We start from the raw sequence: 27382 nt of genomic DNA on the forward strand, positions 1-27382 counted from the left end.
CCCCTTAGATCCTTGCAGGAGTGCGGGGAAGGGGGGCCCTTCTTGTCACTCAGCTCTCATCCCAAATGCCACTTCCTCACAGAGGCCTCCCCTGACCAACCCCTCAAATCATTATTGTAGACCCTATTTAATAGTAATTAGCCGTGTTTTTAACGGGTGATGTATTCACGTTCCAGCGTTTAAAAAGCTCCTGCAATTAGAATTGCATTCCTAATTCTCTTCATAATTATGATCCTTTTTAATGCATTTGGCTCCGTGTTCCTCCACGAGAGCAGCGGCTTTGTTCCGACCGCCTAGCACGGAACGCAGCAGGAGCCCAGTAATTGTTGAATGGCTCAACGTTCGGAGCGCAGGGGCCGATCGGGGACGAGGCGGATCGATGTGCTACACCTCGGTTTGTTTCCGAGATGGGCCCTCAGCAATGCCCCCAAGGGGCTCCAAAGGGGCAGATGCCACAGCCGCCAGGAAAGTACGGGTGTGAGCAGAAGGCTGGGAAAGACCACGCGCCGCTCAGCTAGGGACTTCCGCTCAGAGCTAAGGCGGAAACGCCGCTTTCCCTGGCCCCGCCCCTTCCCCGCCTTTCGGGGGGGTCATCCGCCCCGGCCCCGCCCCTCTTGGTGGCCCCGACCCTCCAGGTTCTTCCGCCTCCGCGCCGACACTACCGGTGCGCATGCGCCATGCCCTGACCTGGAAGCTGCTGGGCCCGGGGCACACGTGTTTTGTGTTTCGGTGAGTGTGGCGGGGATGGGGAGCAGGGAACTCGCCGAGCCGCTGTCTCCTGGAGAGGCGACGCAGAGTGGCGCCCGGCCTGCCGACCGCCATGGCCTATTGAAGCACAGCCGCGAGTTCTTAGACTTCTTCTGGGACATTGCGAAGCCTGAGCAGGAGACGCGACTTGCGGCCACGGAGAAGCTGCTGGAGTATCTGCGCGGCAGGCCGAAGGTGGAGTGGCGGGGTCTGGGGCAGGGGCCGCGCATATCCCGGCAAGGAAGCGGCGGCGGGCCAGGGATTTGGGACGGGGGGCACGTGGTCGCGAACCTAGATGCCAAGGTGCGCGGGGGCGTGCACCTTGTTTCACCATTGAACACGAGGGTGCGCTTGGTTTTGCAGGGGTCCGAGATGAAATATGCCCTGAAGCGCCTAATCACGGGACTCGGGGTTGCGCGAGAAACAGCCCGGCCGTGTTACAGTTTGGCCCTGGCACAGGTGAGGTGGTGCTCCTGGCAGGATCCCAGCCATCCAGGTCAAAACGGTGGGGTGTGAGGAGGGCAGGTGTGGTGTATCAGCTGCGGCGGAGGGGCAGCCCGAGAGAGAGGTAGGGAGTGGCAGAGTTGATTGGAGGCCAACCTGAGGGAGGTCTCCTTACATAAAGGTGGAGAAAGTGTGAGCAAGGCCTGGCCAGGTTTTCTATTTGGTGCTTGGGTTGCCCGGCCTGTTAGGTACACTTGCTGGGAGCAGTGCGCGCTGGGTGGGCTCCCTTAGGCCTGCAAAGGCATTCAGCTGATTGCAGTAGACCACCCTCTGAGGAGCCTTGACAAGGGGAAGAACAATAAAGACCCAGGCCTGCAGGATCAGCCTGAGGGGAGCTCAGACCAGGTGTGGAGAGAAGACCCAGTGGCTGAGAATTTCAGACGAGCAATCTAGGGGCTATAGAAGGTACTTTTGTGCTGGGCATTGTGGTTCATGCCTGTAATCTCAGCACTTTGGGAGGCCGAGGTGAGCGGATCACCTGAGGTCAGGAGTTCAAGACCAGCCTGGCCAACATGGTGAAGCCCCGTCTCTACTACAAATACAAAAATTAGCTGGACGTGGTGGCGTGTGCCTGTAATCCCAGCTATCCAGGAGGCTGAGGCAGCAGAATCACTGGAACCCAGGAGGCAGAGGCCGCAGTGAGCCGAGATCACGCCACTGTACATCAGCCTGGGCGACAGGACAACACTCCATCTCAAAAAAAAAAAGAAAAAAAACAACAAAAATTAGCGGGGCGTAGTGGTGGGTGTCTGTAATCCCAGCTACTCAGGAGGCTGAGACAGGAGAATCGCTTGAACCCAGGAGGTGGAGGTTGCAGTGAACCGAGATCGCACCACTGCACTCCAGCCTGGGCAGCAGAGCGAGACTTCATCTCATAAAGTACTTTCAGAAGCCCTGGTGGAGACAGAGCAGGGGGATGAGACTTGGTTCCATGTGAGCAGCTCCAGAGGCGTCCTTGGGGTGGGACTAGGGACCTGAGGCTTCTTGGGAGAAGTTGAAAGGGGAAAGGAGGTTAAGGTTTGTGAAGATGTAGCTGGGCCACTCTCCTGCACCCCTCTTCCTCCTGCCACACAACTGCTGGCAGCTGTTACAGTCTTTTGAGGACCTCCCCTTGTGCAGCATCCTGCAGCAGATACAAGAAAAATATGACCTGCGTGAGGTGAAGAAGGTAAGTGGATCCAGGGACGTCAGCAGCCCCAGGGGTGGGAGGCTTGGGGAACGGGGAGTCCCAGGGCCCCTCATGCCTGTGCCTGGAATCCTTCTCTAGACAATGCTGAGACCTGCTCTCTTTGCAAACCTGTTCGGAGTACTCGCCCTCTTTCAGTCAGGCCGGCTGGTGAAGGTAAGAGCTTTGGAGGGGCTGGGGGAATGTAGGCTGACTTGGAATGGGTAGGGGACAGTAGTGTGCCCTGTTCATACCCTCTGTCGTTCCGTGGGGACCAGGACCAGGAGGCCCTGATGAAGTCCGTGAAGCTGCTGCAGGCCCTGGCCCAGTACCAGAACCACTTGCAGGAGCAGCCCGGCAAGGCCCTGCTGGACGTCCTCTCCGAGGTACGAGCTCACCCGCTGTGCGGGCTCGGCCAGCGCTTCCCGTTACAGAGACACCATCGGGGCTTGGATGAGAGTCTGGAACAGCATTGTTCCATAGAAATACAGAGATGTATAATTTGAAGTGTTTCAGTGACTTTGTCGAAAAGGTAAAAAGAAACAGGTGTCATTTAGTAACATTTTACTTCGTCTGGCATATCTAAAATATTACTGCAGTATGCATTGGTATAAAAAACCGTTGAGGTATCTTACATGCTTTTTTTTTTTTTTTTTTGTCTCGCTCTGTCGCCCAGGCTGGAGTGCAGTGGCACGATCTCAGCTCACTGCAAGCTCCGCCTCCCGGGTTCACACCATTCTCCTGCCTCAGCCTCCCGAGTAGCTGGGACTACAGGCGCCTGCCACCTCACCCAGCTAGTTTTTTTTGTATTTTAGTAGAGATGGGGTTTCACCGTGTTAGCCAGGATGGTCTCGATCTCCTGACCTTGTGATCCGCCCATCTCGGCCTCCCAAAGTACTGGCATTACAGGCGTGAGCCACCGGTCCCAGCCTCTTACACACTTTTTGTCAGGTCGTCTCCAGAATCCAGTGTGTATTTTACACTTAGGCACATCCCTGTTCAGATTGGCCACCTTTGAAGCGCTCAGCAGCCCCGTGTGGCTGTGACTACTGTATTGGGCAGTGCAACTCCAGAACTGTGCCTGGCACGTCGCAAATATATAAAACGTTTGCCTTGTTATCCTAGTCAAGGCTGGCCCTTCGTGGGCCTCCACCGCCCGACTTGGGAAGGTAGCACCTAGGCCCTTTTGCCACTGAAGAGAAAGGCAGGGGCTGGCAGGTCCCAGGCTGGGGCTTACTGTGCAGTCTTGACCTCAGAGCCAGAAGGACCTGAATTTGAATCCCAGCTCTCCACCCAGGGCTCCTTGTGTGTGAAATGAGCTAGTCCTCTGAAATACTAAAAAAAAAAAAAAAGGAGGCCGGGCGCGGTGGCTCACGCCTGTAATCCCAGCGCTTTGGGAGGCCGAGGCGGGCGGATCACAAGGTCAGGAGATCGAGACCACGGTGAAACCCCGTCTCTACTAAAAATACAAAAAATTAGCCGGGCGCGGTTGTGGGAGCCTGTAGTCCCAGCTACTCGGGAGGCTGAGGCAGGAGAATGGCGTGAACCCGGGAGGCGGAGCTTGCAGTGAGCCGAGATCGCGCCACTGCACTCCAGCCTGGGCGACAGAGCGAGACTCCGTCTCAAAAAAAAAAAAAAGGAATAATTAAAAGGGTAGCTCTGACTGGGCACAGTGGCCCACGCCTATAATCCCAGAACTTTGGGAGGCCAAGGTGGGTGGATCACTTGAGGTCAGGAGTTCGAGACCAGCCTGGCCAACATGGTGAAACCCTGTTTCTACTAAAAGTACAAAAATTAGCTCGGTGTGATGGTGCACACCTTTAATCCCAGCTGAAGCAAGAGAATTGCTTGAACCTGGGAGGCAGAGGTTGCAGTAAGCCAAGATCACACCACTGCACTCAACCTGGGCAGCAAAGCGAGACTCTGTCTCAAAAAAAGCAGCTACCTCTGGGCCAGTTAGCATCAGTGGGATGCTTGTCAAAAACCCAGCTGCCTGGGAATTTGAGTTTTGTTAGCAAATACCCTCTGATGACTCTGGTGCCTCACCAGGTGGCCCTGTGTCAGGAGCCTGGCAGGTAGAGCAGGATCCACCGGGCTCATCCCGCAGAGGAAGCCACCATTTCTTTATCTCTCCATCCTTAGGTCTCAGTGGCTACATTGCAGGAGATCCTGCCAGAGGTCCTTAAAGCCGACTTGAATGCAATACTCAGCTCCCCCGAACAGCTGGAGCTCTTCCTCCTGGCCCAGCAGAAGGTGCCCTCCAAGCTCAAGAAGCTGGTGGGATCCGTGAACCTATTCTCGGATGAGAATGTTCCCAGGTGTGACGGAGGTGGGCGGATTTGCCCTCCCTGGGGCTGTGGGACTGCATCTGGCCAGGCGCAGGTTTGCCATGTGGCCTGGGGGTGTCCCGGCTGCGCTTGGCACCCTGGCCCTTGCCCGTGAGGCGAGTGTTCCCTCAGTCCCTTGCTCTCCGCAGGCTGGTGAACGTGCTGAAGATGGCCGCCGCCTCCGTGAAGAAGGACCGCAAGCTGCCCGCCATTGCTCTGGACCTGCTCCGCCTAGCGCTCAAGGAAGACAAGTTCCCACGGTTCTGGAAGGAGGTGGTGGAACAAGGGTTGCTGAAGATGCAGTTCTGGCCAGCCAGGTACTCGCGGGGCGTGTCCTCTCTCGGCCCCCTTCCCTGTCTGTGAAGTGGGGCTGGGCCACCAGTCCTGAGGTCCCCGCCAGGGGTCCCAAGGGCTCTGATCAGGCTCTGTCCCGCACCCCCTTAGCTACCTGTGTTTCCGCCTGCTGGGCGCAGCCCTGCCCCTGCTGACCAAGGAGCAGCTGCAGCTGGTGTTGCGGGGAGACGTGATCCGCCATTATGGGGAGCACGTGTGCACTGCGAAGGTGGGTAACGCCCGTGCAGCTCGACACTGCCAGAAAGGCTAGACAGGGAGCTCTCCCTGCCAAGAAGGGGAGCAGGGCACCTCGGGGGCTTGGCCACGGGTGTCCCCTCTGTCTGGGTAGTGAGCTGCCTGAACCCCTTCCCCTCGGACAGATTTGATTTTTTGAGTTGGAGTTTCGCTCTTGTTGGCCAGGCTGGAGTACAGTGGTGTGATCTGGGCTCACTGCAACCTCCACCTCCCAGGTTCAAGCGATTCTCCTGACTCAGCCTCCTGAGTAGCTGGAATTACAGGTGCCCACTACCATGCCCAGCTAATATTTGTATTTGCAGTAGAGACGGGGTTTTGCCATGTTGGCCAGGCTGGTCTTGAACTCCTGACCTTAGGTGATCCACCCGCCTTGGCCTCCCAAAGTGCTGGGATTACAGACGTGAGCCACTGCGCTCGGCTTCCCTCTGACGGTTTTGTAAGGTCAGGCCCTTCTGCCAGCAGGCCCCTCATGGGCGTGGATAGCCAGTGGGCTGTTCAGACCTCCACCGCTCCAACCCATGCTGCAGTGATGAGAACAGTCGTCATGACCGTGTTTGGGCACCAGTGAGCCTGATGCCCAGTAAGTGCTGCTGGGTTTACTGTTCTCACCAGCTCATTTTATCTTTGCAACGAGTTTCAGAGAGCTGTCATTCTGGGTGAGGGGGCAGACTTGAAGTATCAGGCAGTGGTTAAGAGTTTGGGTTGGACGGTGGTGCACACCTGGAGTCCCAGTTACTCAGGAGGCTGAGGTGGGAGGATCAGTGAGCCATGATCGTGGCACCGCACTCTGGGGACATAATTCTAAAAAATCTAAAAGGAAAACAGCTTGGGCCGTGAAGCCAGACATTACCCACTGGGAGCCTCTGACCCTGAGACGTTCTTTCTAGGTGTTTTTGTGTCTCCCTTTATTCACCTACACAATGATAATATTGGCTGACTGCAAAGGGTTGCTAAAATGCTAAGCTGCCACACAAAAACGTGGGGTGTGGGTCCTGGCGCTGAGGAAGTGCATGGGAGGTGGTGGTTTTTGGTCCTGAAGATGACACAGCTAGGAATTAGCAGCATGGGCTTTGAACCCAGGTCAGTCTCGCCTCAACTACCACCCTGCCCTGCATGGAGCCAGAAAACAGATCATCCCCATCCAGCAAGGCAGAAAGAGGGGCCTTCTGGGGCCGGAGGTGGTGAAGCTGGGGCAGTCAGACCCAGAGAGGCCTTGATGCCAGACAAAAGCACTGGGGTGACGGAACTGTTGCAAGTTCAGGCTCAGCCTAGCTGTGTACGACGCGAGGTTTCCGGGCCTTGGTTTAACCCGTAGCGGGTGCAAGCCTGGTGGATTGTTGGGTTATTGACCGCCTGCCCCCTGGGCTGGTGGGCTCAGCTCCATGCCTAACTTCTTGCAGCTCCCAAAGCAGTTCAAGTTTGCCCCAGAGATGGAGGATTATGTGGGCACCTTCCTAGAGGGGTGCCCGGATGACCCTGAGCGGCAGCTGGCCGTGCTAGTGGCCTTCTCATCCGTCACCAACCAAGGCCTCCCTGTTGCGCCTACTTTCTGGCGGGTCGTGCGGTTCCTGAGCCCTCCGGCCCTGCGGGGCTATGTGGCCTGGCTGCAGGACATGTTTCTCCAGCCAGACCTGGACTCCTTGGTTGACTTCAGCACCAACAACCAGAAGAAAGCCCAGGACGCGTCGCTCCACGTGTGAGTGGACCTTGGGGAAGGACCCCTAACTTAGGAGTTAGCTTCCTAGGCCTGCAGAGCCCAGCAACCCGAGCCGTCCCTCCACAGTGTCCTGGCTCTAAACCGTGAGAGGAGAGAAGGGAAGAGCCTGAGCTCTCATGTGAGGCTTCCGTGTGCTTGTGTGGTCGCACACTGGCGATTGGGATGGGGAGATCTTGGCTTCCTGAGATCAGGCAAAGGAATGTCCTGTTTTTGCCAGTTCTTCTGAGACAGAGTCTCACTGTGTGGCCCAAGCTGGTATGCAGTGGCAGGTGATCTCAGCTCACTGCAATTTCTGCCTCCCAGGTTCAAGTGATCAAGCGATTCTCTGCCACAGCCTCTCCGGTAGCTGGGACTACAGGCACCCGCCACCACACCCAGCTAATTTTTCTATTTTTAGTGGAGATGGGGTTTCACCATGTTGGCCAGGCTGGTCTCGAACTCCTGACCTCAAGTGATCCACCTGCCTTGGTCTCCCAAAGTACTGGGATTGCAGGTGTGAGCCACTGGGCCCAGCCTGTTTTTGCCAGTTCTAAGTGGCTCACATGACCTCACCTCCTGCCCTGCTAGGCCTGAGCGAGCTGTGTTCCGGCTGAGGAAATGGATCATCTTTCGATTGGTGAGCATTGTGGACAGCCTGCACCTGGAGATGGAGGAGGCCTTGACTGCACAGGTGGCCAGGTACGTACGAGATGTGCTGGAGCCCCAGCTTCCCATGGGCGTGTGGCCAAGGAATGGGGCCCCTTAACTCGTCCTAGTTTGCATCCCCTGGAGCCAGAAGCCTTTGGGTTGAGTCATCAGTGGGGAACAGGTGCAAGGGGACTTGGGAATTCTTAGGAACCCGTGAAGGGAAGGGGCCCAGGAGGCATCCCAGCTGCAGGGGCCTAAAAGGTTCAGGTGTGCTCTGCACGCCCTGCAGGCAGCTTTTGCACGTGGGAGCTGTGAGGGAAGCCTCTGCCCACACCTGCCTTGTCTGTGCCTGTGCAGAGCCGGGTGCTCGAATCACCCTCAACATTCACGGTTGCAAGAGGGGGCTGCACTGGCCCCATGTCTGCCGGAGCAGTGACGTGACTTGGCCATGACCACACAGCCTCCCATCTCTTGGTTTCTTGGGAGGGGCACTGATTCTCTCTCTTCAGCTCGGGTTAAGCAGCGTTCAGCTGGGGATCCAGACCAGAGAAACGGCCCCTTCCCATCCTAGCCCAGCCCAGCCCAGCCACCTCCAGCCTTGCCCGTCAGGCCCCTGAGGACTGTGCCCAGAGCAGAAGGGCTCCCCCTCGTCCTCCTGGCCTCGTACGCTCGGTGGTGCCATCCAAGGAGGGGAGCCTGTAAAACCAATGGCAGTGAATGGTGATGGCCGCTCTCCCGCCCTCCCCAGGTTTTGTTTGTTCCACGCGTTCTTTGTCACAAAGAAGCCCACATCCCAGATCCCCGAGACAAAGCAGCCGTTCTCCTTCCCTTTGGAAAGCCAGGCCCGAGAGGCGGCCAGCAGTGCCTTCTTCAGGTGAGTCTCGGGCAGCCCAGGAGAGGCCCAAGGGTGGGAAGGCCTTGAGGGCGCCTGCTGCCTCCGGGTCCCCCAAGCTGGGAACAACGGCAGAGGTCCCGGGAGTTCTAGTAGGTCCTGTAGAGGTGGGAGACTGAGCCCGGGGGAGGGCGGAGGGAGGCGGCTACATTCACTAGTCCGGTCTGGTGACCCCAAGCCCCACCCCTCGCCCAGTCTGCTGCAGACCCTCAGCACGCAGTTGAAGCAGGCCACGGACCAGACTCGGGGTGGGCAGCCCTGGACCTACCACCTGGTGCAGTTCGCAGACCTGCTGTTGAATCACAGCCACAACGTGACCACCGTGACACCCTTCAGTGCGCAGCAGCGCCAGGCCTGGGACCGGTGAGCACGCGGGATTTCCAGGGGACGGGCAGGACGCTGCAGTCTGACTGGCGCAGGGGCCTGGGAATCCGCCTGTCTCCCACAGGATGCTGCAGACTCTGAAGGAGCTGGAGGCCCACTCCTCAGAGGCCAGGGCTGCTGCCTTCCAGCACCTTCTGCTCCTTGTGGGCATCCACCTCCTCAAGGTACCGGGGCCTGGGAGGGAGGGGCTGTGAGCCTGGGGTTCTGTGGCGCAATGGGCCCCCTACCGAGAGGCCTGAGGGCTGTGGGGGTGGCCAGGAGAGGCTCTGGGGGAGTTAAGTTGGGAGGTGTTTGAAGCCAGCCTCGTCACAGTGGAAACGTCCCTCTGGCCAGTTAGCGGCACTAGCCGGTGTCCTCGGCTCTCCATGCAGGGTCTCTCGTAATCCCCGTAGCTTTGAGGCAGCCACCTCCTCTCCATGTTTGACGTGGAGAAACGGAGACTCTGACTCAGAGGCAAAGTAGCTTGCGCTGTACCCGCAGCTGTGGGAACACCTTCGGGCGACGGGCTCTCTAGAACCACGGAGTCTCCCTCTCGGTTCTTCCCATCAAGAAGCCCTGACCACATTCGAGGCTCAGTACCCTGATTTCTTTTGAGAGTTTTCTTCTCATAACATAGGAGGCTCTTCCCGGGGCTGCTTCGCGTCTTCTGTAGCCTGAGTAGGTGGGTCTCTCGCTTGCTCCCGTCTGGCCACTTGACTGTGGTTGTCTTACTTGCGAGCTTTGGTTATTCTGAGCCCAGCATGTGGATGAGCTGTTTGGGGAAAGGTTGGCCACGATGCCCCTTCTGATTCTAGGCGTCAGGCCTTTGATAGCAGCAGAGCCCTGGTGATTCTGGGACACATGGGGAGCCTGTCCCCAGCCTTGGGATCTCTGAACTGGACTTGGACAGAGGAGGCTGCAGTTTGCTGTGTTGGACCTTTAGATAAAATGTGCAGCTCTGGCCGGGTGCGGTGGCTCACACCTGTCATCCCAGCACTTTGGGAGGCCGAGGCAGGTGATCACTTGAGGTCAGGAGTTCGAGACCAGCCTGGGTAACACAGTGAAACCCCATCTCTACTAAAATACAAAAATCAGCTGGGCGTGGTGGCAGGTGCCTGTAATCCCAGCTACTCAGGAGGGTGAGGCGGGAGAATTGCTTGAACCTGGGAGACGGAGGTTGCAGTGAACTGAGGTGGCGCCACTGTACTCCAGCCTGGGTGACAGAGCAAGATTCCGTCTTAGAAAAAAATAAAAAGGCGCAGCCCAGAGAAGGACAGGGCCCTGCCTGGGCACACAGCCTGGGAGCCGGAGAGCAATGACAAGGGCTTTGGGTGGCTTTGTCCCACCCTGGCCTGAACGTTCAAGCTGCCCACTGCATTATGAGGGGCAAGTCTGTCTTTTAGGTGCCAAAGATCCCACAGTTTTCAAGAGCGCCTCCTGTACACGCACATACGCACACCACACCTCCTCACTCAAGTCCGGGGTTATCCCCAGTCAGATGAGTTCAACGTAATTGGTTAAAACTAATGATTTTCAGTTCAGTCTCTCATGCCAAGCCAAGCATGGAGGGAATAATCTAGAATTATGAACTGGGGGCTGAGGCTTGCTGGCTTCTCTGGGACCCTGGCCATCCTTGTCAGGCTCTGCCTCTCTTGAGTGTCAAAGCGGGAGTGGGACGCCTTGTCTCCTGCAGGCTTTTGGATCCTGTAACTGCGTATTAGGTGTAAAAAGGCCCTCAACTAGCCAGGTGCAGTGGCTCAAGCCTGTAATCCCAGCACTTTGGGAGGCTGAGGTGGGTGGTCACCTGAGGTCAGGAGTTCAAGACCATCCTGGCCAACATGGTGAAACCCCGTTTCTACTCAAAATACAAAAATTAGCTGTGCATGGTGGCAGGTGCCTGTAATCCCAGCTACTTGGGAGGCTGAGGCAGGAGAATGACTTGAATGCGGGAGGCGGAGGTTGTGGTGAGCCGAGATCACACCACTGCACTCCAGCCTGGGCAATAGAGCGAGACTCCATCTCAAAAAAAAAAAAAAACCCTCAGTTCTCGGGGTGTCCTGGGGTCCAGCTGGGGGCTTCCATTCTGGATTGTAGGGGTGACTGGCCAGGGCGGGCCAGGGGTTGGGGTGTTGAAGGCTTCTGATGCCACTGCTCCCATTTGGCCAGCCCCTCGCCTGGCTTAGAAGGGCGAGGGACAGGGCCTGGCCCCAGTGTGTGTCCTGTCCTGCCACAGTCCCCTGCAGAGAGCTGTGACCTGCTGGGCGACATCCAGACCTGCATCAGGAAGAGCCTGGGAGAGAAGCCCCGCCGGAGCCGCACCAAGGCCATCGGTGGGTCCTTGGTCACGAGAGGGGCTGGAGTGGTGCAGCGGGGCCAGTGGTCCCCTGCCCGGGCTCAACCCCTCCCTCTTGCAGACCCCCAGGAGCCCCCATGGGTAGAGGTGCTGGTGGAGATCCTGCTGGCCCTGTTGGCCCAGCCCAGCCACCTCATGCGCCAGGTGGCGCGGAGCGTGTTTGGCCACATCTGCTCCCAGCTGACCCCGCGTGCCCTGCAGCTAATTCTGGATGTGAGTTCGGACCTTTGGGAAGGGACCGGGGGCTCACTGAGCAGCGAGCTGCACCGGGGTCGCTGCTCCAGCCTCCCGTGTCCCCACCTCCTCGCTGGGAGCCTGCGGCCAGTGGGAGGGTCTCGGTCTCCCTGGCCTGGCCACCTCTCCTAGGCTCCGTTTTCTTCTGGGAAATGGGGGCCTTTGGCCAACGCTGGGCCAGGCCTGGAGAGGAGGGCGGGGGCCGCAGATGGGTCAGCGGCTGGGACCCCTCCCCAGGTGCTGAACCCGGAGACCAGTGAGGATGAGGACCATGTGGTGGTGACGGACGATTCTGATGAGCGGCGGCTGAAGGGTGCAGAGGTGCTGCTGGCGCGGGCCGGGTGGGGGCGGCGGGGAGTGGGACAGTCGGAGAGGTGTGTGACGTGCCTGCCCCTACCACCCACGACAAGAGCGAGGACGGCGAGGACAACAGAGGCTCAGAGAGTGAAGAGGAGAGTGAGGGGGAGGAGAGCGAGGAGGAGGAGCGCGATGGGGACGTGGACCAGGGCTTCCGGGAGCAGCTGATGACCGTGCTGCAGGCTGGGAAGGCACTGGTGAGCGGGGGGCCGGGGAGGGCTCAGGTGTCCCCGTGTTGTGTGCCCACCCGAGGCCAGGCTGACCGCTGGGCCTGTCCCTCAGGGTGGAGAGGACAGTGAGGATGAGGAAGAGCTTGGGGATGAGGCCATGATGGCCCTGGACCAGAGCCTCGCCAGCCTCTTTGCCGAGCAGAAGCTGCGTGTCCAGGCCCGGCGAGATGAGAAGAACAAGCTGCAGAAGGAGAAGGCGCTGCGGCGCGACTTCCAGATCCGGGTGAGCCTGGGGGCGGACCGCCCCCCCGCCTCCCCATGCACCCGCCCCTGTGTTGCTGACCTGCCCTCCCGGCCACAGGTGCTGGACCTGGTGGAGGTGCTAGTGACCAAGCAGCCCGAGAATGCCCTGGTCCTGGAGCTGCTGGAGCCGCTGCTGAGCATCATCCGGCGCAGCCTGCGCAGCAGCAGCTCCAAACAGGAGCAGGACTTTCTGCACAAGACGGCGCGCATCTTCACGTGAGCACCGTGGGGCAGGGCGGGCGGGTGCGGCCGGCAGCCCCCAGGCGCAGGAGGGCCAGAGCTCTAGGCTTGCTGTCTGCACAGGAAGGAGAGAGCCAGGCTTCCAGCCTGGGCCCCCAGCTCGCAGGCTCCCCGCTCAGCCCTAGAGGCACACGTCACTCAGTGAATCCCACAGTCCTTGCTTCATCCCCACGTTCTCCCGCCACAGTGCCAGCAGTGCCCTGGAGCTGGGGGCCATCCCTGCCCTTGACAGTCTCGAGTGGGGGTGGAGGGGGACAGTGAGAGCACCTGTGGCAGGGGACACCCCACCCAGTCCTCAGAGGTGTAGCGAGCGTGAGTTTGTCAGGCTGGGAGGCCTTGGGCAGGGCAGAGAGGGAGGAAGAGCGTCCTGACGGGAGCCGGTCCGACACGCAGCTGGAAGGTGAGGTGAGCAGCGAGGCCACGGGCCCCTGCACCCTCGCAGGCCCTGACCCTAGTGGTGCTGGGGGCCACGGAGGCATTATCAGCAAGAGCATTGGCGTGGGGAAGGGTCTGGGTCTGGTTTCCCTTTTCAGAAATGGCTGGCAGTGCAGAGAAGGGTTTGGGAGGGGCTGTGCTGGAGGCAGGGGGCCCAGGAGAGAGGCAGGTGCCAGGTAGACCTGCCTGCAGAGCTCAGGTGCTGGGGAGGTGAAGGCCTGGGACCCGGGCGCTGCATGGATAGTCTGGAGGGGTGGGGAGCGTGACTGGCAGTGCATTCTTCCCAGCCCCAGGCCACGCCTTCTCAGATAGTTCTGCCAGTGTGCGTGGACAGTGTTCGTTGAGCATCCTGCCTCTTGTCCCATTGTGTCCCCACCCCTGCAGGGCCACATAGGGTTCTGAGCACACCAACCCTTGTCTGTCTTTACACAAGGCCGGGAGGCCACAGCCCCAGGACAGTCAAGTGTGGGCGGGAGGGGTGCCCCAGGCGGGTGGGTGGCCCTTGGTGCAGCCTCCGCTCAGGGAGCTGTTCTGTTCTCCCCTGGGGTGCTCCGCTCCCCCAAGCACGCTGAGCCCACACGGCTTCCAAGCAGCCTGCAGGCGGCCTGGGCCTTCCTCTGTGGCCTGGGTCTCCTCTGTCTTCTAGGTCTGTTTCCCCACCTGTAAAGTGGGACTTGGGCTGGCTCTGCTTGGCGGAGCAGGGTGGACCGAGAATGTTGTGACCAGCTCTCGTCCTCACCACCCATAGGCACCACCTGTGCCGTGCCCGGCGCTACTGCCACGACTTGGGCGAGCGCGCAGAGGCACTGCATGCCCAGGTGGAGCGGTTGGTGCAGCAGGCTGGCCGCCAGCCCGACTCCGCCACCGCCCTCTACCACTTCAACGCCTCCCTCTACCTGCTCCGGGTCTTGAAGGGCAGCACTGCCGAGGGCTGCGTGCGTGAGACACGGGAGAAGCAGAAAGCCGGCACTGACCCCAGCCCCGTGCCCACCGGCCCGCAGGTGAGCAGGGCCTGGCCCAGGAGCAGCCCCAGGCATTTCACAGCCAGGGAGGGGAGGCCGGGACTTCCCTAGGGCCCAACCCTCAGCCTGCTGAAGGGAGGCCAGGCTCTGCCCCCGTCCCAGGGACCCCTCTCCTGGCGTCACCCAGCCCTCTCTCGCTTGGCCTAGGCTGCCAGCTGCTTGGACTTGAACCTGGTGACCCGGGTGTACTCATCAGCGCTGAGCTCCTTCCTGACCAAGCGCAACAGCCCCCTCACAGTTCCCATGTTCCTCAGCCTCTTCTCCCGGCACCCGGTGAGTGTTGGGGCCTGCCCTGCTGACTCAGGGTCCCTGCTCAGCCCAGCCTGCACCTCACAGCCCTTGTCACTCCCCACCAGGTTCTCTGTAAGAGGCTTCTCCCCATCCTGGTCCAGCATGTCACAGGCCCAGTGCGGCCCCGTCATCAGGTAAGAGGCTTCCCAGCTCCCAGCCCAGGGCCTGTCTGAATTAACCCACTTAACCCTCTTCTGACTGGATATTGTGAGGCCCCAGAGCGCTGCCCTGGTGAGCACGGGCACAGCCGTCCCTGCCCTACTGGCCTGACTGTGGTACACGCTCTCTGATGGGGGTGGCCGTGCCCTGGCCCCTGCCACACCTTGAACACAGAGGAGCAGAGGGGGCAGGGCCGGCCTCATTCCCGCAGCCACTGCTGCCCGTCTTGCCACACACAGGACGCCCCTGGTAGCATCTGCTCAGGTGCCAGGTCTGTCGGGCAGGCTGGAGGAAGATGGCATTAAGCCAGTAATGGGCAGGAGTTGTCCCAACCTGAGGTCCCACCTCTGTCCAGCCGGGAGGTCTTGGTGTCCCCCACCTGCACACGAAGGCCTGGGAGCAGGTGGCCACAAAGCCCAGAGCAGCAGGCAGCCTCGCACGCTGCCCACGGCAGCGCCCGGCAGGCCCCGAGCCCTCATGCGTCCCTGAGCCGTGCGCACCCAATGTGCCGAGGCTCCTACCACCCACCTTTGCCCAACCACAGGCCTGCCTGCTGCTCCAGAAGGCCCTGTCCCTGCGGGAGGTGAGGTCGTGCTTTGAGGACCCCGAGTGGAAGCAGCTGATGGGCCAGGTCCTAGCAAAGGTCACCGAGGTAACAACCGGGGGCGCCCCTTTCCCTACCCCCTCAGAGTCAGTTCTGTGGGAGAGTTCTCCGATCTCTGGGAGAGAAGTGAGGATTGGAGCCTGAGTCGGGAGTGGGGGGAACTGGGATTGTCCCAGGAGACGGTCCCTGCCTCTGGGCCCTAGTCCCGGCGGGGAAACAGAAAGGCTTTGAGCCGCTCTCCGGAGCGCCTCAGCCTGGCCACCCTCCCCTAGAACCTGCGCGTGCTGGGGGAGGCGCAGACCAAGGCGGAACACCAGCAGGCACTGTCCTCCCTGGAGCTGCTCAGTGCTCTCTTCAGGACCTGCAAACAGGAGGTGAGGCAGGGGCCCAGCCTGGGGTCGTGTTGGGGTTCCTCTTGGGGGCCTCGGGGCCCCCAGGGCAGCAGTGCCATGCCCAGGCTGGACTGCGGGGAGGGGGGTCACGTGGGGAAACTTCGGAGCGCCTGGGCCAGGGCTCTGGATTGTCATTTGGGCAGTTACCGAACCATGGATGGGTGAGTGACTTAGGAAGGGACTGTGCCACCCTGTCCTCCTCCTGCAGGGCGGGGTGAGAGGGTGTGGTGCTGTCACATCCACTGAGAAAGCCGAGAAGGGGCTGGCAGGGCTGGAGACTGTGGAAGGGTTGGAGAACATCCAGGGTGGGCAGCCAGGTTTCCAGGCCTGGTGCAGGGGTGTGGGTGGCCATCAGGGCAGGGCCAGGAGGCAGCTGGAGGTGGCCATGTGGGTCCCCTGGTCTGGCCCAGAGGGCAGGGTTTGGGAATCTTCAGCATGGGTGCTAGCAGCCCTTGTGGAGGGGGAGCTTGCCACCGGTGTGCTGGCAGGCAGAGGCGGGGCCCGGGATGGGGCCTCGACACTGGGTGATAGTGAGGAAGTTCAGGAGAGCAGGGCTCCTGGGAGCCAGCGGATTCCAACAATAACCCTTCAGGATGTGCAGGAAGGTGGCAGGGGTGGGTGGGGAAGGGCTCTGGCAGCCCTGTGGTGATGGAGTGATGGGGAGTGGCCCTCTTGGAGGTGGGCGGGCCAGGGCCACTGCTGGAGGGGAGGACACCGAGACTCTTGAGACCAGGCCTTCGGCTATGGGAAGGACAAGAACCAACACCTGGGGTGCGTGTTTCCTCCCTCGGTGAGAGACACGGACGACGTAACAGGCAGAAGGAGAGGCTGAGGCCCGGAAAGGGGCAGGGGTCACTGGTGAGGCAGCAGCAGGGCAAAGGTGGGAAGACTGGGAGTCTGGGAGAGGCCCTGTCCTCTGTGGTCCCCGGGAGAGGCCCTGCCCTCTATGGTCCCCATAGCTCTGCCTTCCCACCCTCTGCAGAAGCTGACCTTAGACCTGACGGTGCTCCTGGGCGTGCTGCAGGGGCAACAGCAGAGCCTACAGCAGGGGGCACACTCCACCGGCTCCAGCCGCCTGCATGACCTCTACTGGCAGGCCATGAAAACCCTGGGAGTCCAGTAGGTTCTGGGAGGGGGACGCACACCTGGGGCGGGGGCTGGGAACACCCGCACGCTGCTGCACATGTACGCGCTCAAGCGCATGCTCAGATGCGGGAGCCGTAGGCCTCTGGGGCCCCACAGGACCCAGGTGGAGGTGGCTGCTGCCCTCACTGGGCACCTTCTTCCCTTGCTCACTTCCCTTCAGGCGCCCCAAGTTGGAAAAGAAGGGTGCCAAGGAGGTCCCCAGTGCCACCCAGAGCCCTATCAGCAAGAAGCGGAAGAAAAAGGGATTCTTGCCAGAGACAAAGAAGCGCAAGAAACGCAAGTCAGAGGATGGCACGCTAGCAGAGGATGGCACACCTGCAGCCACCGGCGGGAGCCAGCCCCCCAGCACGGGCAGGAAGAAGAGGAACAGGACAAAGGCCAAGGTCCCGGCCCAGGCAAACGGGACGCCTGCCACCAAGAGTCCAGCCCCTGGCACCCCCACTCTGAGCCCCAGCACCGCTGCCAAATCCCCAAAACTGCAGAAGAAAAGCCAGAAGCCATCCCAGGTGAATGGAGCTCCCAGGCCCCCCGTGGAGCCTGCGGGCCAAAAGCAGCCTCAGAAGGCTCTTCCCGAAAAGGGGGTCGTGGGCAAATCACCACTGTCTGCGCCGGCACGGAGAAAGGCAAGGCTGTCTTTGGTCAGCAGGAGTCCCAGCTTGCTTCAGAGCGGGGCCAAGAAGAAGAAAGCGCAGCTGAGGAAGGCGGGGAAGCCCTGAGCACAGGCACAGGCCACCCTCGGCCCCTGCCTCCATCTTGTCTGAGACTCCTTTTTTTTTTTTTTTTTTTTTTTTTTTTACCGTGATTTAATAGGCAAGCTGCTTCTATGGCGCTGGCTCTGCCACTGGGGAGGGTGTCTGTGGCCACCTGCCCAGGCAAGCACAGCCTAAGCCATTCCTGCAGGGGTCCCAGGGTGCAGAGACCTCCCCGTCCCCAGTTCTGGGCTGGGACCTTGGCTCCAGGGCCATGTCCAGGGCTCTGGTGTTCACCTGGGTGGGTGCAGGTTGACGCACTGGCTGCAGGCTAGGTACAGGTGTGACCATCACTCCTGCCTGCCACCCCCCCCGTCCCCCGCCTCCAGGCCTTTCTGCTGTGAGGGAGCCACCAGGGAGTGATTTAAATAGGTTTATTTCTTCATTTACAAGAGGAATATATTTGGCTTCTCTCTTAAGACTCTGAGATTCACAATCAGCAGCCCTAAAAAATAAAGGAGCAGTTTGGCTTCCGGAAGGAAGAGGAGGCAACACTCGGACCTGGTTCTTGTACAACAAGAAAACATCGCTGGGGCCCCGCTGAGGCTGAGGCTGGTCTTTGGGGGATATCACCCCCACCCCATCCTCTTGTCAGACCCCCAGGGTACCCCAGAGCTTGGTGGGTGGGTGTTCCACTAGCTTACACACCACTGAAGCCACAGCCAGCCAGTAACTAAGGAGCAAGAAGAGCATTGTCCAAGCCGGCTCTTGGGGCCTCCTGTTGGCCACAAGGGCCCCCCCCGCCCGGCACCAGAACCACCTCGATTGCAGCAGATGCGCAGGGAGTGTGTGACGCAGGAGGTAAGCTCCCCAAAAGCGGGTTGGGGCTGGTGTGAAGTTGGCAGCCGCATCCCGGTGTGTGCACGGATGGGACGTGGGTGATCGAAGGCCTGGCCCCCAGGGTCATTTGGTGGAATACCAGCGGGTAGGGGCTGGCGTCTCCCGGGGGCCTCGGCCTCAGCTCTGGGGCAGGAAGCTTTGTGGATAGCTGCTTCCTCCAGCAGCCGGAGCCCTGGCTGCTGCCCCACGGATTCTGGGAATGGTCTCCTGGGCCCTGCCCCTGGAAAAGGCTTGGCTCAGCCTCAGGGAGGGAGTGGGTTCCTGGCTTGGGGGGTGGTGGCAGGGAGAGGAGTCCTGTAGAGGTGGGCTGGTGTGTCCCTCCTAGAGCCCTCGAGCCTGGGGGCACAGGTGGTGTACAGCTGTAGCCAGGGCCTTCACCCCTGGTGATGCCAGCTTGTCAGAACAGTCCCCATCTGGGACCTCCAGGCTAGGAGCCAACCCGAGACAGTGAGTGTCCTCTAGAGAGACCAGCCAGGCCAGGGAGTACCCAGCCACTTGAGTGCCCAGCTTCAGTTGCCAGGTTGAGTCCGATATCCCCGAGGTCCGAGGCCCAGCTGAGAAGCAGTGGTCCCGCACACCAGGCCCTTACGTGAGCCTCAAAGCCGGGACTGCCGCCCTGAGGCCTGGGCCACCTGCTCTTTGTAAGGTCCAGGGTCTGTCGAGTCTTCAAAGTTGCAGATCCTGCTTTGCCCAGCAAGTTGTGTGAGAAAGTCCGGCCCCCTGGCCCTTCGTTCCAGGGAGGGCCGGGACTTGCCCAAGATCACATAAGCTGGTGGCAGGCCAGGCTCTCCCCGGACACCCACTTGGGGCTGTCTTCTTCCTTGGCCCCAGGGGCCCTGCAGCCCAAACCTAGGGCTGGGAATCTGTCCAACCACGTGGCTCCAACACACACATCCTTCCAGGGTAACTGAGGACACAGCCTCTTCTTGATGCCAGGGCCACTCAGCAGGCCCAGGCCAGAGAGGGGGGATGCCCAGCCGTGGATCACACACAAAGCTTTGGGGCAGCCCAGCTGGTCCCGGACGCTGTAGGACACCTCCCGGATGAGGTGGGAATGTGAGTTCTTCATTGTCCCAATGGCACCTGGGGAAAGGGGTGTTAGGTCAGAAGTGGGGCTTAGTGAGGCCTATTCCACGGCTGCCCTCCCTCCTTCCCTTTTCTTGCTGTTTGGAGACGCAAGCCTTCCCCTGGTCTTGGGGCTGTGACCCTGGCTCTGGTGCTGCTGGGAAGCTATAGCTCCCAGAGGGAAGGTCCAAGGAGTCAGGCCCTGGTACATCTAGGAGGATCTGGGAGAACAGAAGTCCGGACAGAGTGGGGAGTTCCTGGCCAGTCCTGGCCCTGACCTATGTGAGGCCCCACCCAGCCCTTGGAAGGAAGGAAAGGGGAGCTCATTTACTGGAAGGAGGAGCCTGCTGTCCCACCCATGGCTCCATCAGTAAATTCTGGCAACATCCTCAGAGACCAAGCCCAGGGTTGGTGGGATGTGCTGGGGCAGGAGGTGACTCCGAAGAAAAGTGCTCCCTGTCGCCTCACCCTGGCCTTCCCCCTTCCGCAGGGAGCCCCCGGGGGCCTCCCGGCCTGCACTCACCACCTCAGACTTTCACAGATGCGGGCGGCATCACCAGCTGGTTCACCCTGGGGGAGAGACGGGCGGGGGTCAGGGCGGCGCATCAGCGGGGGCCGGGCCCGGGCACTGCTCTGGCACATCGCGTCCTGGGGGCCAGCTGACCGGAGGTGCTGGGCAGGGACCTCGTCAGCCCCAGGGGGAGGTGGGAGAGCCCAGGGGTGGGGAGAGAAGAGACAGACAGGAGTAAAGAGGAAAGGAGAAAAGTCAGAAAGTAAGAGGAAGGGGAGGGGGTCCCAGCTTTGAAAACCACTAAGTCCAGAGCCAAACCCACGTCTGGACCCCCCGGACACCCCTGTGGCCCCCCACAGCTCCAGGCTGACCCGGGGGCTGGACCCCAGCAACCAGGTCCCCCACTGGGTGCATGGGAGGCCTGTACCCTCCCCACCCATCCCAGGGCAGGGCTCACAGGGGCTATCACGGTCCCTGCTTCCCAGTAGGCACAGCAGGCCTTCCCTCACCCCCACTCACTGCTGCTCAGCCTTGGCGCGGTCGCTGAGGAAGAAGAGAGCAGTGGCGAGGAAGAACATGCCACCCAGGACCACGACGAAGGGGCAGAGCATGAGTGCGTAGCCCAGGCTCAGGAACTCCCAGAGCGGGGAGTCCTTGGTGCTCTGGCGGATCAGGTCTGAGATCTGTGAGGATTTGGGGGTGGATGTCAGGGCAGAGCCCTCCTGAAGCCCCCCAACCTCCCCAGGCCAGCCCCACCCCAGGGTTACTCACAAAGCCAATGAGGTAGGGGCTCCCGGCATCCCCCAGCAGGTGGGAGGTGAAGCTCTGCAAGGCCACAGCAGTGGCCCGCCGGGTGGGGATGACCACGTACTGTGGAACAGGCAGGCAGGTCAGCAGCCAGAGGAGCCATGGCACTTCTAAAGCCTCCACACCCTCACTCTCCCCTGCCCTGGATCTTGACACCTCTCCCTGCTGGGCCGTACCTCCTCCCCACAGTCCCCTCTACTGCCCACCCCACCAGCCTGGCTGCTCCTCTCCCACCAGTCACCCCTCTCCTCCCTGAGCCCCTTCCACACACAGCTGCAGTCACCCCCTCAGCCCCAGGGGCTTCCACACCTTCAACCCAGACCACTGCAGCCTGCCCCAGACCGGAAGCATCACTGGCCTCAAACCTGCTGCGCCCCCAGGACACCCCTCAGAAATGACAATCTTCACCTCCCTCCCAGCTACATGCGGTCAAGGGAGGATACTTTGGGGGTTGTGTGGGTGCCAGTCACTAGAGGCCATTAGCCCGGAGGCCTCCAAGTCTTGGAGTACCCAAGACATCAGGAACGGCCGCGCTGCCACCTTCCTGGGGTGGCTCCTGCTCCATTCCTGAGACCAGGGTGCCTTGGCTTCTGCCCTTGGCCCTGGGTCATGGGGACACTGAGATCCAGAGAGGCACATGTTCCCGAGAGAACCCGAACCCCAGCTGTGGCCATTTGTCCTCACCTCCCAACAAGCTAAAGACCCATCTTGGTTCCTTCCCCTCCCTGAAGACCAAGTGAGGCCTCGACTGGCCTGGGACGGGAGCTGGCCCCTCACCCATGGGCACCCTCAGCACTGAATGCCAGGCCCTGCTGGGCCCCAGACCCACAGGAGCTTTGCTTCAAAGCTGGGCAGGCCAGAGTCAGGAGGGGCTGGGGTGGAGGTGGGATAGGCACAGCCAGCTCTGTGGGTGCCCAGGCAGCCCCTGTGCCCCGAACTCCGGCTGCCTTGCCTCCTCGGAGCGCCAGCCTTAGTGGGCATTGTGTGCAAGCAGCCAGCACCCACGGGGCATCCCGTTACGGGAGGTGGGGGCGGGTAGAAAAAGGCCTGAGCCTGATGAGACGAGTGACCCCATTTCCAGCAGGAATAAACTGTGACACTTAATAAACTGGGACACGATTTCCCTGGGACCCTGACCCTGCCGGCAGTTGTCAGGGGCTCCCTGGGGGTGGACGCAGGGGAGGGGTCGTGCCCAGCACCAAGAGCACCTGATCCACAGACTCACTCCTCCCTTCACGCTGGGCCTGTGCAGTGACCCTGGCACACCCCTGCCACCACCCCAGCCCATGGACTCAGGAGGACACAGTGACACCCCGGGGGTAGCGGAGATGCTGGGAGGCTTGGGGTGGGGTGAGGCAGGCTTCCCGAAGTGCAGGAGCAATGGTCCCTGGCAGACTCATCTCCGGGGCTATGCCATGCTGGGGTGCCCAACCCCGAGCACCCTGAGAGTCCACCCCTGAGTCCTCCCTCTCTCTGCCCCAGAGCCTGCCCCGACACCTCCCAGATACTCTCCCCTGGCCACGGGACCAAGTGTCACACTCCTGCCACCCCCAGATGGCCACAAATCCCTAGCCCCTGCTGGCTGCTCAGACAGCCCTTTGTCCCTGGCTGGCTGGTCTAGAGCCCATTGTTGGCCCTGTGAAGACAGCCTCTGTCCACCCGGCCCCAGCCGCAGGCACTCGGGCAGGCACGCCTGGGAGCCAGGCTGAGCAGGGGGCAGAGCCCATGGATGCTCAGACCCGGTGGGGGGGGCGGGTTGGGAGGAGTGCTGGCAGGCAGCACCACCTCAGTGCCAGCCTGGCACTGCCAGCCTCCTAGACACTAACCTGAGCCTCGAGCCACCCTCTCCCACTCGGTCCCCACATCTCGCTCTGCCTGCCTGCCCAACCCTGTTTTCCTGCCCTGTCTGGAGGCCGACCCCAAACTCTGATCCCCTCCCTGCCTCTGGGTTCATATTCCTGGCAGGCCTGCCTTCCCCACCACCCACTTCCAGCTCTCCCACCCCCTCACCGGCCCTCCCCAGCCACCCCTGTGAGGTCAAGAGGTCTGGGTCCGCAGCACAAGGTGACCTCGGCCTGCCTGGCTCACCATGAGGATGTCTGCAGTGATGGCCCAGTTAGAAAACAGCAGCGTCTCCCCGACGAAGATACAGATCTGCCCAGGAGAATGCAAAGCCACCATCAGGGGTGCCTCCATCCACAGCAGCTGCAGCCTGCTCCCTACACACTGGCTGCTGGCAGGGAGCCCACGAATCCTCACCCCTCCCAGGCCCACATCCATTCATGGGCTAACCAAACACCAAGTCATCCCTGTGGCCCTGAGACACCAGAGGCCCTGGACAGGCCGTGGCCAGGCTGAGGATGAGCAGGGGCAGCCAGAGATCAGCAGCCTCCCTGAGGGAAGGGAACGTCCAGCAAATCAGACCAAATGTCCTATTCCATACCCTCCCGTGGCCCAGGTCCAGCTTCCCTGCACCCTTGCCCCCCGACTGCACTCACATAGGCCCCTACGATGCTGCTCTTGGCAGCCACGAAGATCAGGCAGATGAAGATGGCAGAGCCCAGCATGCCCACGGCACACACCAGTGGGTCGGCCCGCTGGGTCTTCAGGCGGCACCAGCGCGTGGCTCCTGCACCCGTGACCACACCCAGAAAGCCCGTAAAGCAGGTGATGGCCCCAAAGATGAGACTGTGGGGACAGAGGACGGTGGGGCATGAGTTGAGGGGGCTAAGGCTGAGGAGCTCTCCTGTCCGAGGTCCCTCGCCAGCCCCGGGCCCACCCCGCGGGCCCCACCTGTCCTTGGCTCCACAGGGCGGGCTGTTGCACGTCTCCGCTGTCTTCTGCACAACTTGGGCGCGGTGCAGGTAGAGCGGGATCCACATGCCCAGGGCCCCTGTGGCGAAGGAGACAGCCGACGTGGCCAGGGAGGAGAAGACGTAGCTGCGGCTGGGGAGAGGCCAGGCAGTGACACTGAGCTCAGGGACCTCCTTCAGCCCCCATAGGCAGCCCCCTGCACTGGGGAACAGGAGGCCCCGAATGCCTCATCTTACAGGCTCCAGGGATGAGGGTTCAGGCTGCAGGAATAATTGATTCTAGGGGCCAAAATGTCCCCCCTAGCACTGAGGCAGCAGAGGTGGTGGGGTGTCTGGCTGAGGGTGCTGGGGGGCTGCCCTGCAGGGAGAGGCCCCTCATCTCAGCACCCTTCCCTCTTCCCACCAGACCCCTTCCCAGGTACTCACTTTCGAATCAGGGCCTTCATATCTCGGAGCCATGAGGTCCGGGTCTTGAGCTGGTCCCCGAGCTGGTCAGCATGGCCCCTTTTAGTGGCCGGGACCAGGATGAGGATGAGTGTTCCTGTGATCATGCCCAGGACAGGGGACACCTGCCAGGGAGCAGGAAGTTAGGACACCAGGGCCCAGTGAGGCTCGTCCCTGCTGCAGGAGGAGGGACTCGGGCAAGCCGTGCCTTCTCTAGGCCCTAGGGGGCTCCTCTGAGCTGGTATCTGCCCAGTCTTCCTAACTGGGCTGCTGAGAAAAGCTGGGGCAGGCCGGGCGCGGTGGCTCAAGCCTGTAATCCCAGCACTTTGGGAGGCCGAGACGGGCGGATCACGAGGTCAGGAGATCAAGACCAGCCTGGCTAACACGGTGAAACCCCGTCTCTACCAAAAAAGACAAAAAACTAGCCGGGCGAGGTGGCGTGCGCCTGTATCCCAGCTACCCGGGAGGCTGAGGCAGGAGAATGGCGGGAACCCGGGAGGCGGAGCTTGCAGTGAGCTGAGATCCGGCCACTGCACTCCAGCCTGGGCAAGAGAGCCAGACTCCGTCTCAAAAAAAAAAAAAAAAAGAAAAGCTGGGGTTGAGGTCAGTCAAGAGACTGGAGGCTTGAGAAGGACTGTCCAGACCAGGGGCAGGACCAGAATGGGGAGGATACAGGGAAGCCGGGCAGACTGAAGGAAGGAGGAGGGGTGGGTGAGTGGAGCGGTGGATGGATGGATGGAGAAGAGAGGGCTGAAGAGGTGGATGGAGAGATGGACAGAGAGGGAGGGAGGGAGGCACGGACGGATGGAGGGACGGACGGATGGACAGACGGATGGATGGACAGATGAATGGAAGATAAGTAGCCAGATGGGATGATGACTTTCAGGGAGGAGATAATTCCTGGAGAAGGTTCCCCATGTAGGTTCCTCAGTCGCGGGGCCCTGGGAAGGTGCTGTCCGGGTATGAAGTGTTGGACTGACAGATCAGGTGGGCTGGCATTTGGTGGGGGGCCCATGCAGGCCCCACAGAGGCTCATGAGCCCTTTTGGATCTTCCCTGTGTCCAGCCCATTTTCCAGAACAGAACTTCCAAGGCCCCAGGCCTCTCTCCGGATGGGAGGGTGACATCCTGGCAGCCTGGATTCCATCTCACCAGCCCCACAGAACAATTTCCCGCATGCCCCCGGGACTGGGAGCCCCTGGGCTGGGGAGTTCCTCTGCCTGCGGCCTCCCTCTCGCCCCCCCACCTGTCCCCCCCCCACACTAAGAAATTCCACGGAGGCCACTTCCTTCCTGCTTTTAGGAAAAAACACTTTGTCTTGAGCTTCCGCTCCTCTGAGAGACTGGGGATCTCTGTTTCCTCCGATTGCACTGTCCTGGGGCCTTGGTAACTTGCCCCAAACCCAGCGAGACAGGAAGTGGCTCCAGACCCTGGGGCCCCCACACAGAGGTCTTGTCCCAGCCTTACCCTAGCACAGTGCCAGGGCTGGAAGCAGGAAGCTCCGCCACGGACCTGGAATTTCCTGACGTGGTGGGAGAATCCTTGATTCTCTCAACCTGGGACTCCCGGGCGGGAGATTCCAACCCTCAGCCTGGGGGCCCTGAGGGTGGCAGGGCTGTGTCTGGCTCTGACACCTCAATCTGGACTCATCTGGAAGGGCAGGGATTTCAGAGTCCAGGCAGCTGGGGGAGGAATCCTGGAGGTCTGTGTCCTAGCCTGGGATACATCTCTGGGCAACCGTGGGGCGAGATCTGGACTGAAGAGTGTCCTCGTGGGAAGGGACGTAGGCCTTACCCGCAATGCCCAGTGCCAGTCTCCAGCTGCCTGCTTCACGCTGGAGCCAGTGATGTAGCCCAGGCCACTGCAGAGAAGAGAGACACGTCAGGCTGAGCAGAGACAGGGGCTGGGGACAGGGAGTGCCTGCTGGTCTGCAAGGCAGGCTGCCCACCCTCCCCACCCAGCCAGCTGGCCAGGGAGCAGGTCCAGGCATTTCTCAAAGGCTGATCACCTACATGTTTAGTTCTCTGAGGGCGCCCACCTGGGCCAGAACCCCAGGGAGTGGGAGCACTCAAAAGTCCAAGGGAACCTTGCCCAGATCCTCACCCAGCCCCTGGCATCTCCGGCTCTCACCTGCCCAGTGGGATGGCGAAGTAGAAGACGGACAGCATGAGCGTACGCGTGTTCTTGGTGAAGAGGTCGCCAATGATAGTGGGGGCGATGGTGGAGTAGCTGGCCTCACCGATGCCCACCAGCCCCCGGGACAGGACCAACAGCCAGAAGTACTGTGGGGAGGGGTGGAGGATACTGGGGGACCAGCTACCCATTGTCTGCCTCTCATCCCTTGTTCCCACTTTGCTCCCTCCCCCTGCAGGGCCCAGGAGCCAGGAGAGAGAAGGGTGAGGGTGCTGGTGGGCTGCACCTCCGTAAAGACCACCTCCCCCGGCCACTCCGGGCCTCAGTTTGCCCCTCTGTGTAGTGGGTCTGACGGGGCCAGGACTATCCCAGCTTGAGAGTGGTATGGCCCAGACAGGCCCCTCTGTCCTCATAGGCACTGGGGACACAAGCCTATGTCTCCACTACTCCACCAACTGGGAGACCTCCTCCCTGGTTCTGACTCCACATCGGGAGCCTCAAGCCACCACCCTCCACTCTGTCCCTCCCCCAAGCCGGGTGGCTGGGCCAGCCCTGGCAGCACTGAGGGCCCAGTGTGGAGTGGGGAGTGGGCAGGGAAGCCCAGGGGACCCAGAACCCCCCCCCCATATACATCAAAGGGCAAAGCCTGGCTGAGCGGGGAAGGGTGGGGCCCTGCCAGCTGCTGGTAGCATGACCCCTTTGATGTGGACCTGCTTCCTCCATGCCCCAGCTGCCCGGGGCCTGAGAACCCAGCCTGGTCATCTTTCCCCAGCCCCACCCTGGCCACCCATCTGGCCAGCATCGCCCACGTCCAGCCCTCCCCCGGGTCTCCCTGACTTCCCTCCATCTGCTCACCTCGCTCCTGGCTGCTGTGCCTGCAGGTGCTGCCTGCGTTGGCCCATCTCTGACCCCTTCATGCTTGTCTCTCCTCCTCCTCCCTCTCCCCATCTCCCTATTTGCCCTTAGCTCCTCGCCTCTGTTTCTCTTCCTGGCAATCGCCTGCCTACAGCCTTGGCCTGTTTTTCTGTTGGGTCATTTGTCTCTTTTGCATTAATTTCTTCTTTTTCTTTTCTTTTCTTTTTTTTTTTTTTTTTTTTGAGACAGAGTCTTGCTCTGTTGCTCAGGCTGGAGTGCAGTGGCGCGATCTCACTTACTGCAACCTCTGCGCCCCGGGTTCAAGTGATTCTCCTGCCTCAGCCTCCTGAGGAGATGGGATTATAGGCACCCAGCACCACACCCAGCTAATTTTTGAATTTTTGTAGAGATGGGGTTTCGCCATGTTGGCCAGGCTGCTCTTGATCTGCCTGCCTCTGTCTCCCAAAGTGCTGGGATTACAGGCGTGAGCCACCACATCCGGCCCTCTGTGTGCTTTTAAAGAACAAACA

The 27382-nt window shown here is 60.8% G+C and overlaps 2 protein-coding genes across 2 annotated transcripts in view; one reads left to right on the forward strand and one right to left on the reverse strand.

Annotated features, from left to right (window-relative positions):
• The first annotated feature begins 617 nt into the window (after window positions 1–617).
• On the forward strand, window positions 618–17877 carry MYBBP1A (MYB binding protein 1a). The gene is made up of 26 exons (XM_050765224.1): window positions 618–942; window positions 1111–1206; window positions 2336–2419; window positions 2519–2593; window positions 2695–2802; window positions 4559–4734; window positions 4893–5060; window positions 5188–5305; window positions 6732–7027; window positions 7616–7726; window positions 8424–8549; window positions 8763–8930; window positions 9016–9115; window positions 11164–11260; window positions 11345–11496; window positions 11755–11841; window positions 11925–12071; window positions 12157–12327; window positions 12406–12563; window positions 13771–14023; window positions 14192–14317; window positions 14401–14469; window positions 15039–15146; window positions 15371–15472; window positions 16473–16609; window positions 16797–17877. The coding sequence occupies exons 1-26, from the start codon at window positions 745–747 to the stop codon at window positions 17350–17352; spliced, it is 3987 nt and encodes a 1328-aa protein (XP_050621181.1). The 5' UTR covers window positions 618–744; the 3' UTR covers window positions 17353–17877.
• The window catches only part of SPNS2 (SPNS lysolipid transporter 2, sphingosine-1-phosphate), a 43048-nt gene continuing 33411 nt past the window's right edge, over window positions 17746–27382 (reverse strand). Inside the window, exons 4-13 of the mRNA XM_050765335.1 lie at window positions 25995–26146; window positions 25659–25725; window positions 23848–23990; window positions 23402–23554; window positions 23107–23296; window positions 22697–22762; window positions 20573–20671; window positions 20321–20484; window positions 19814–19860; window positions 17746–19308 (exon numbers count right to left, since the gene is read on the reverse strand). Of these exons, the coding sequence (XP_050621292.1) occupies window positions 19818–19860; window positions 20321–20484; window positions 20573–20671; window positions 22697–22762; window positions 23107–23296; window positions 23402–23554; window positions 23848–23990; window positions 25659–25725; window positions 25995–26146 (1077 nt within the window). The 3' untranslated portion in view covers window positions 17746–19308; window positions 19814–19817. The remainder of the gene's footprint in view (window positions 19309–19813; window positions 19861–20320; window positions 20485–20572; window positions 20672–22696; window positions 22763–23106; window positions 23297–23401; window positions 23555–23847; window positions 23991–25658; window positions 25726–25994; window positions 26147–27382) is intronic.

This window comes from Macaca thibetana, chromosome 16, assembly GCF_024542745.1.
Source record: "Macaca thibetana thibetana isolate TM-01 chromosome 16, ASM2454274v1, whole genome shotgun sequence".
NCBI lineage: Eukaryota > Metazoa > Chordata > Mammalia > Primates > Cercopithecidae > Macaca > Macaca thibetana.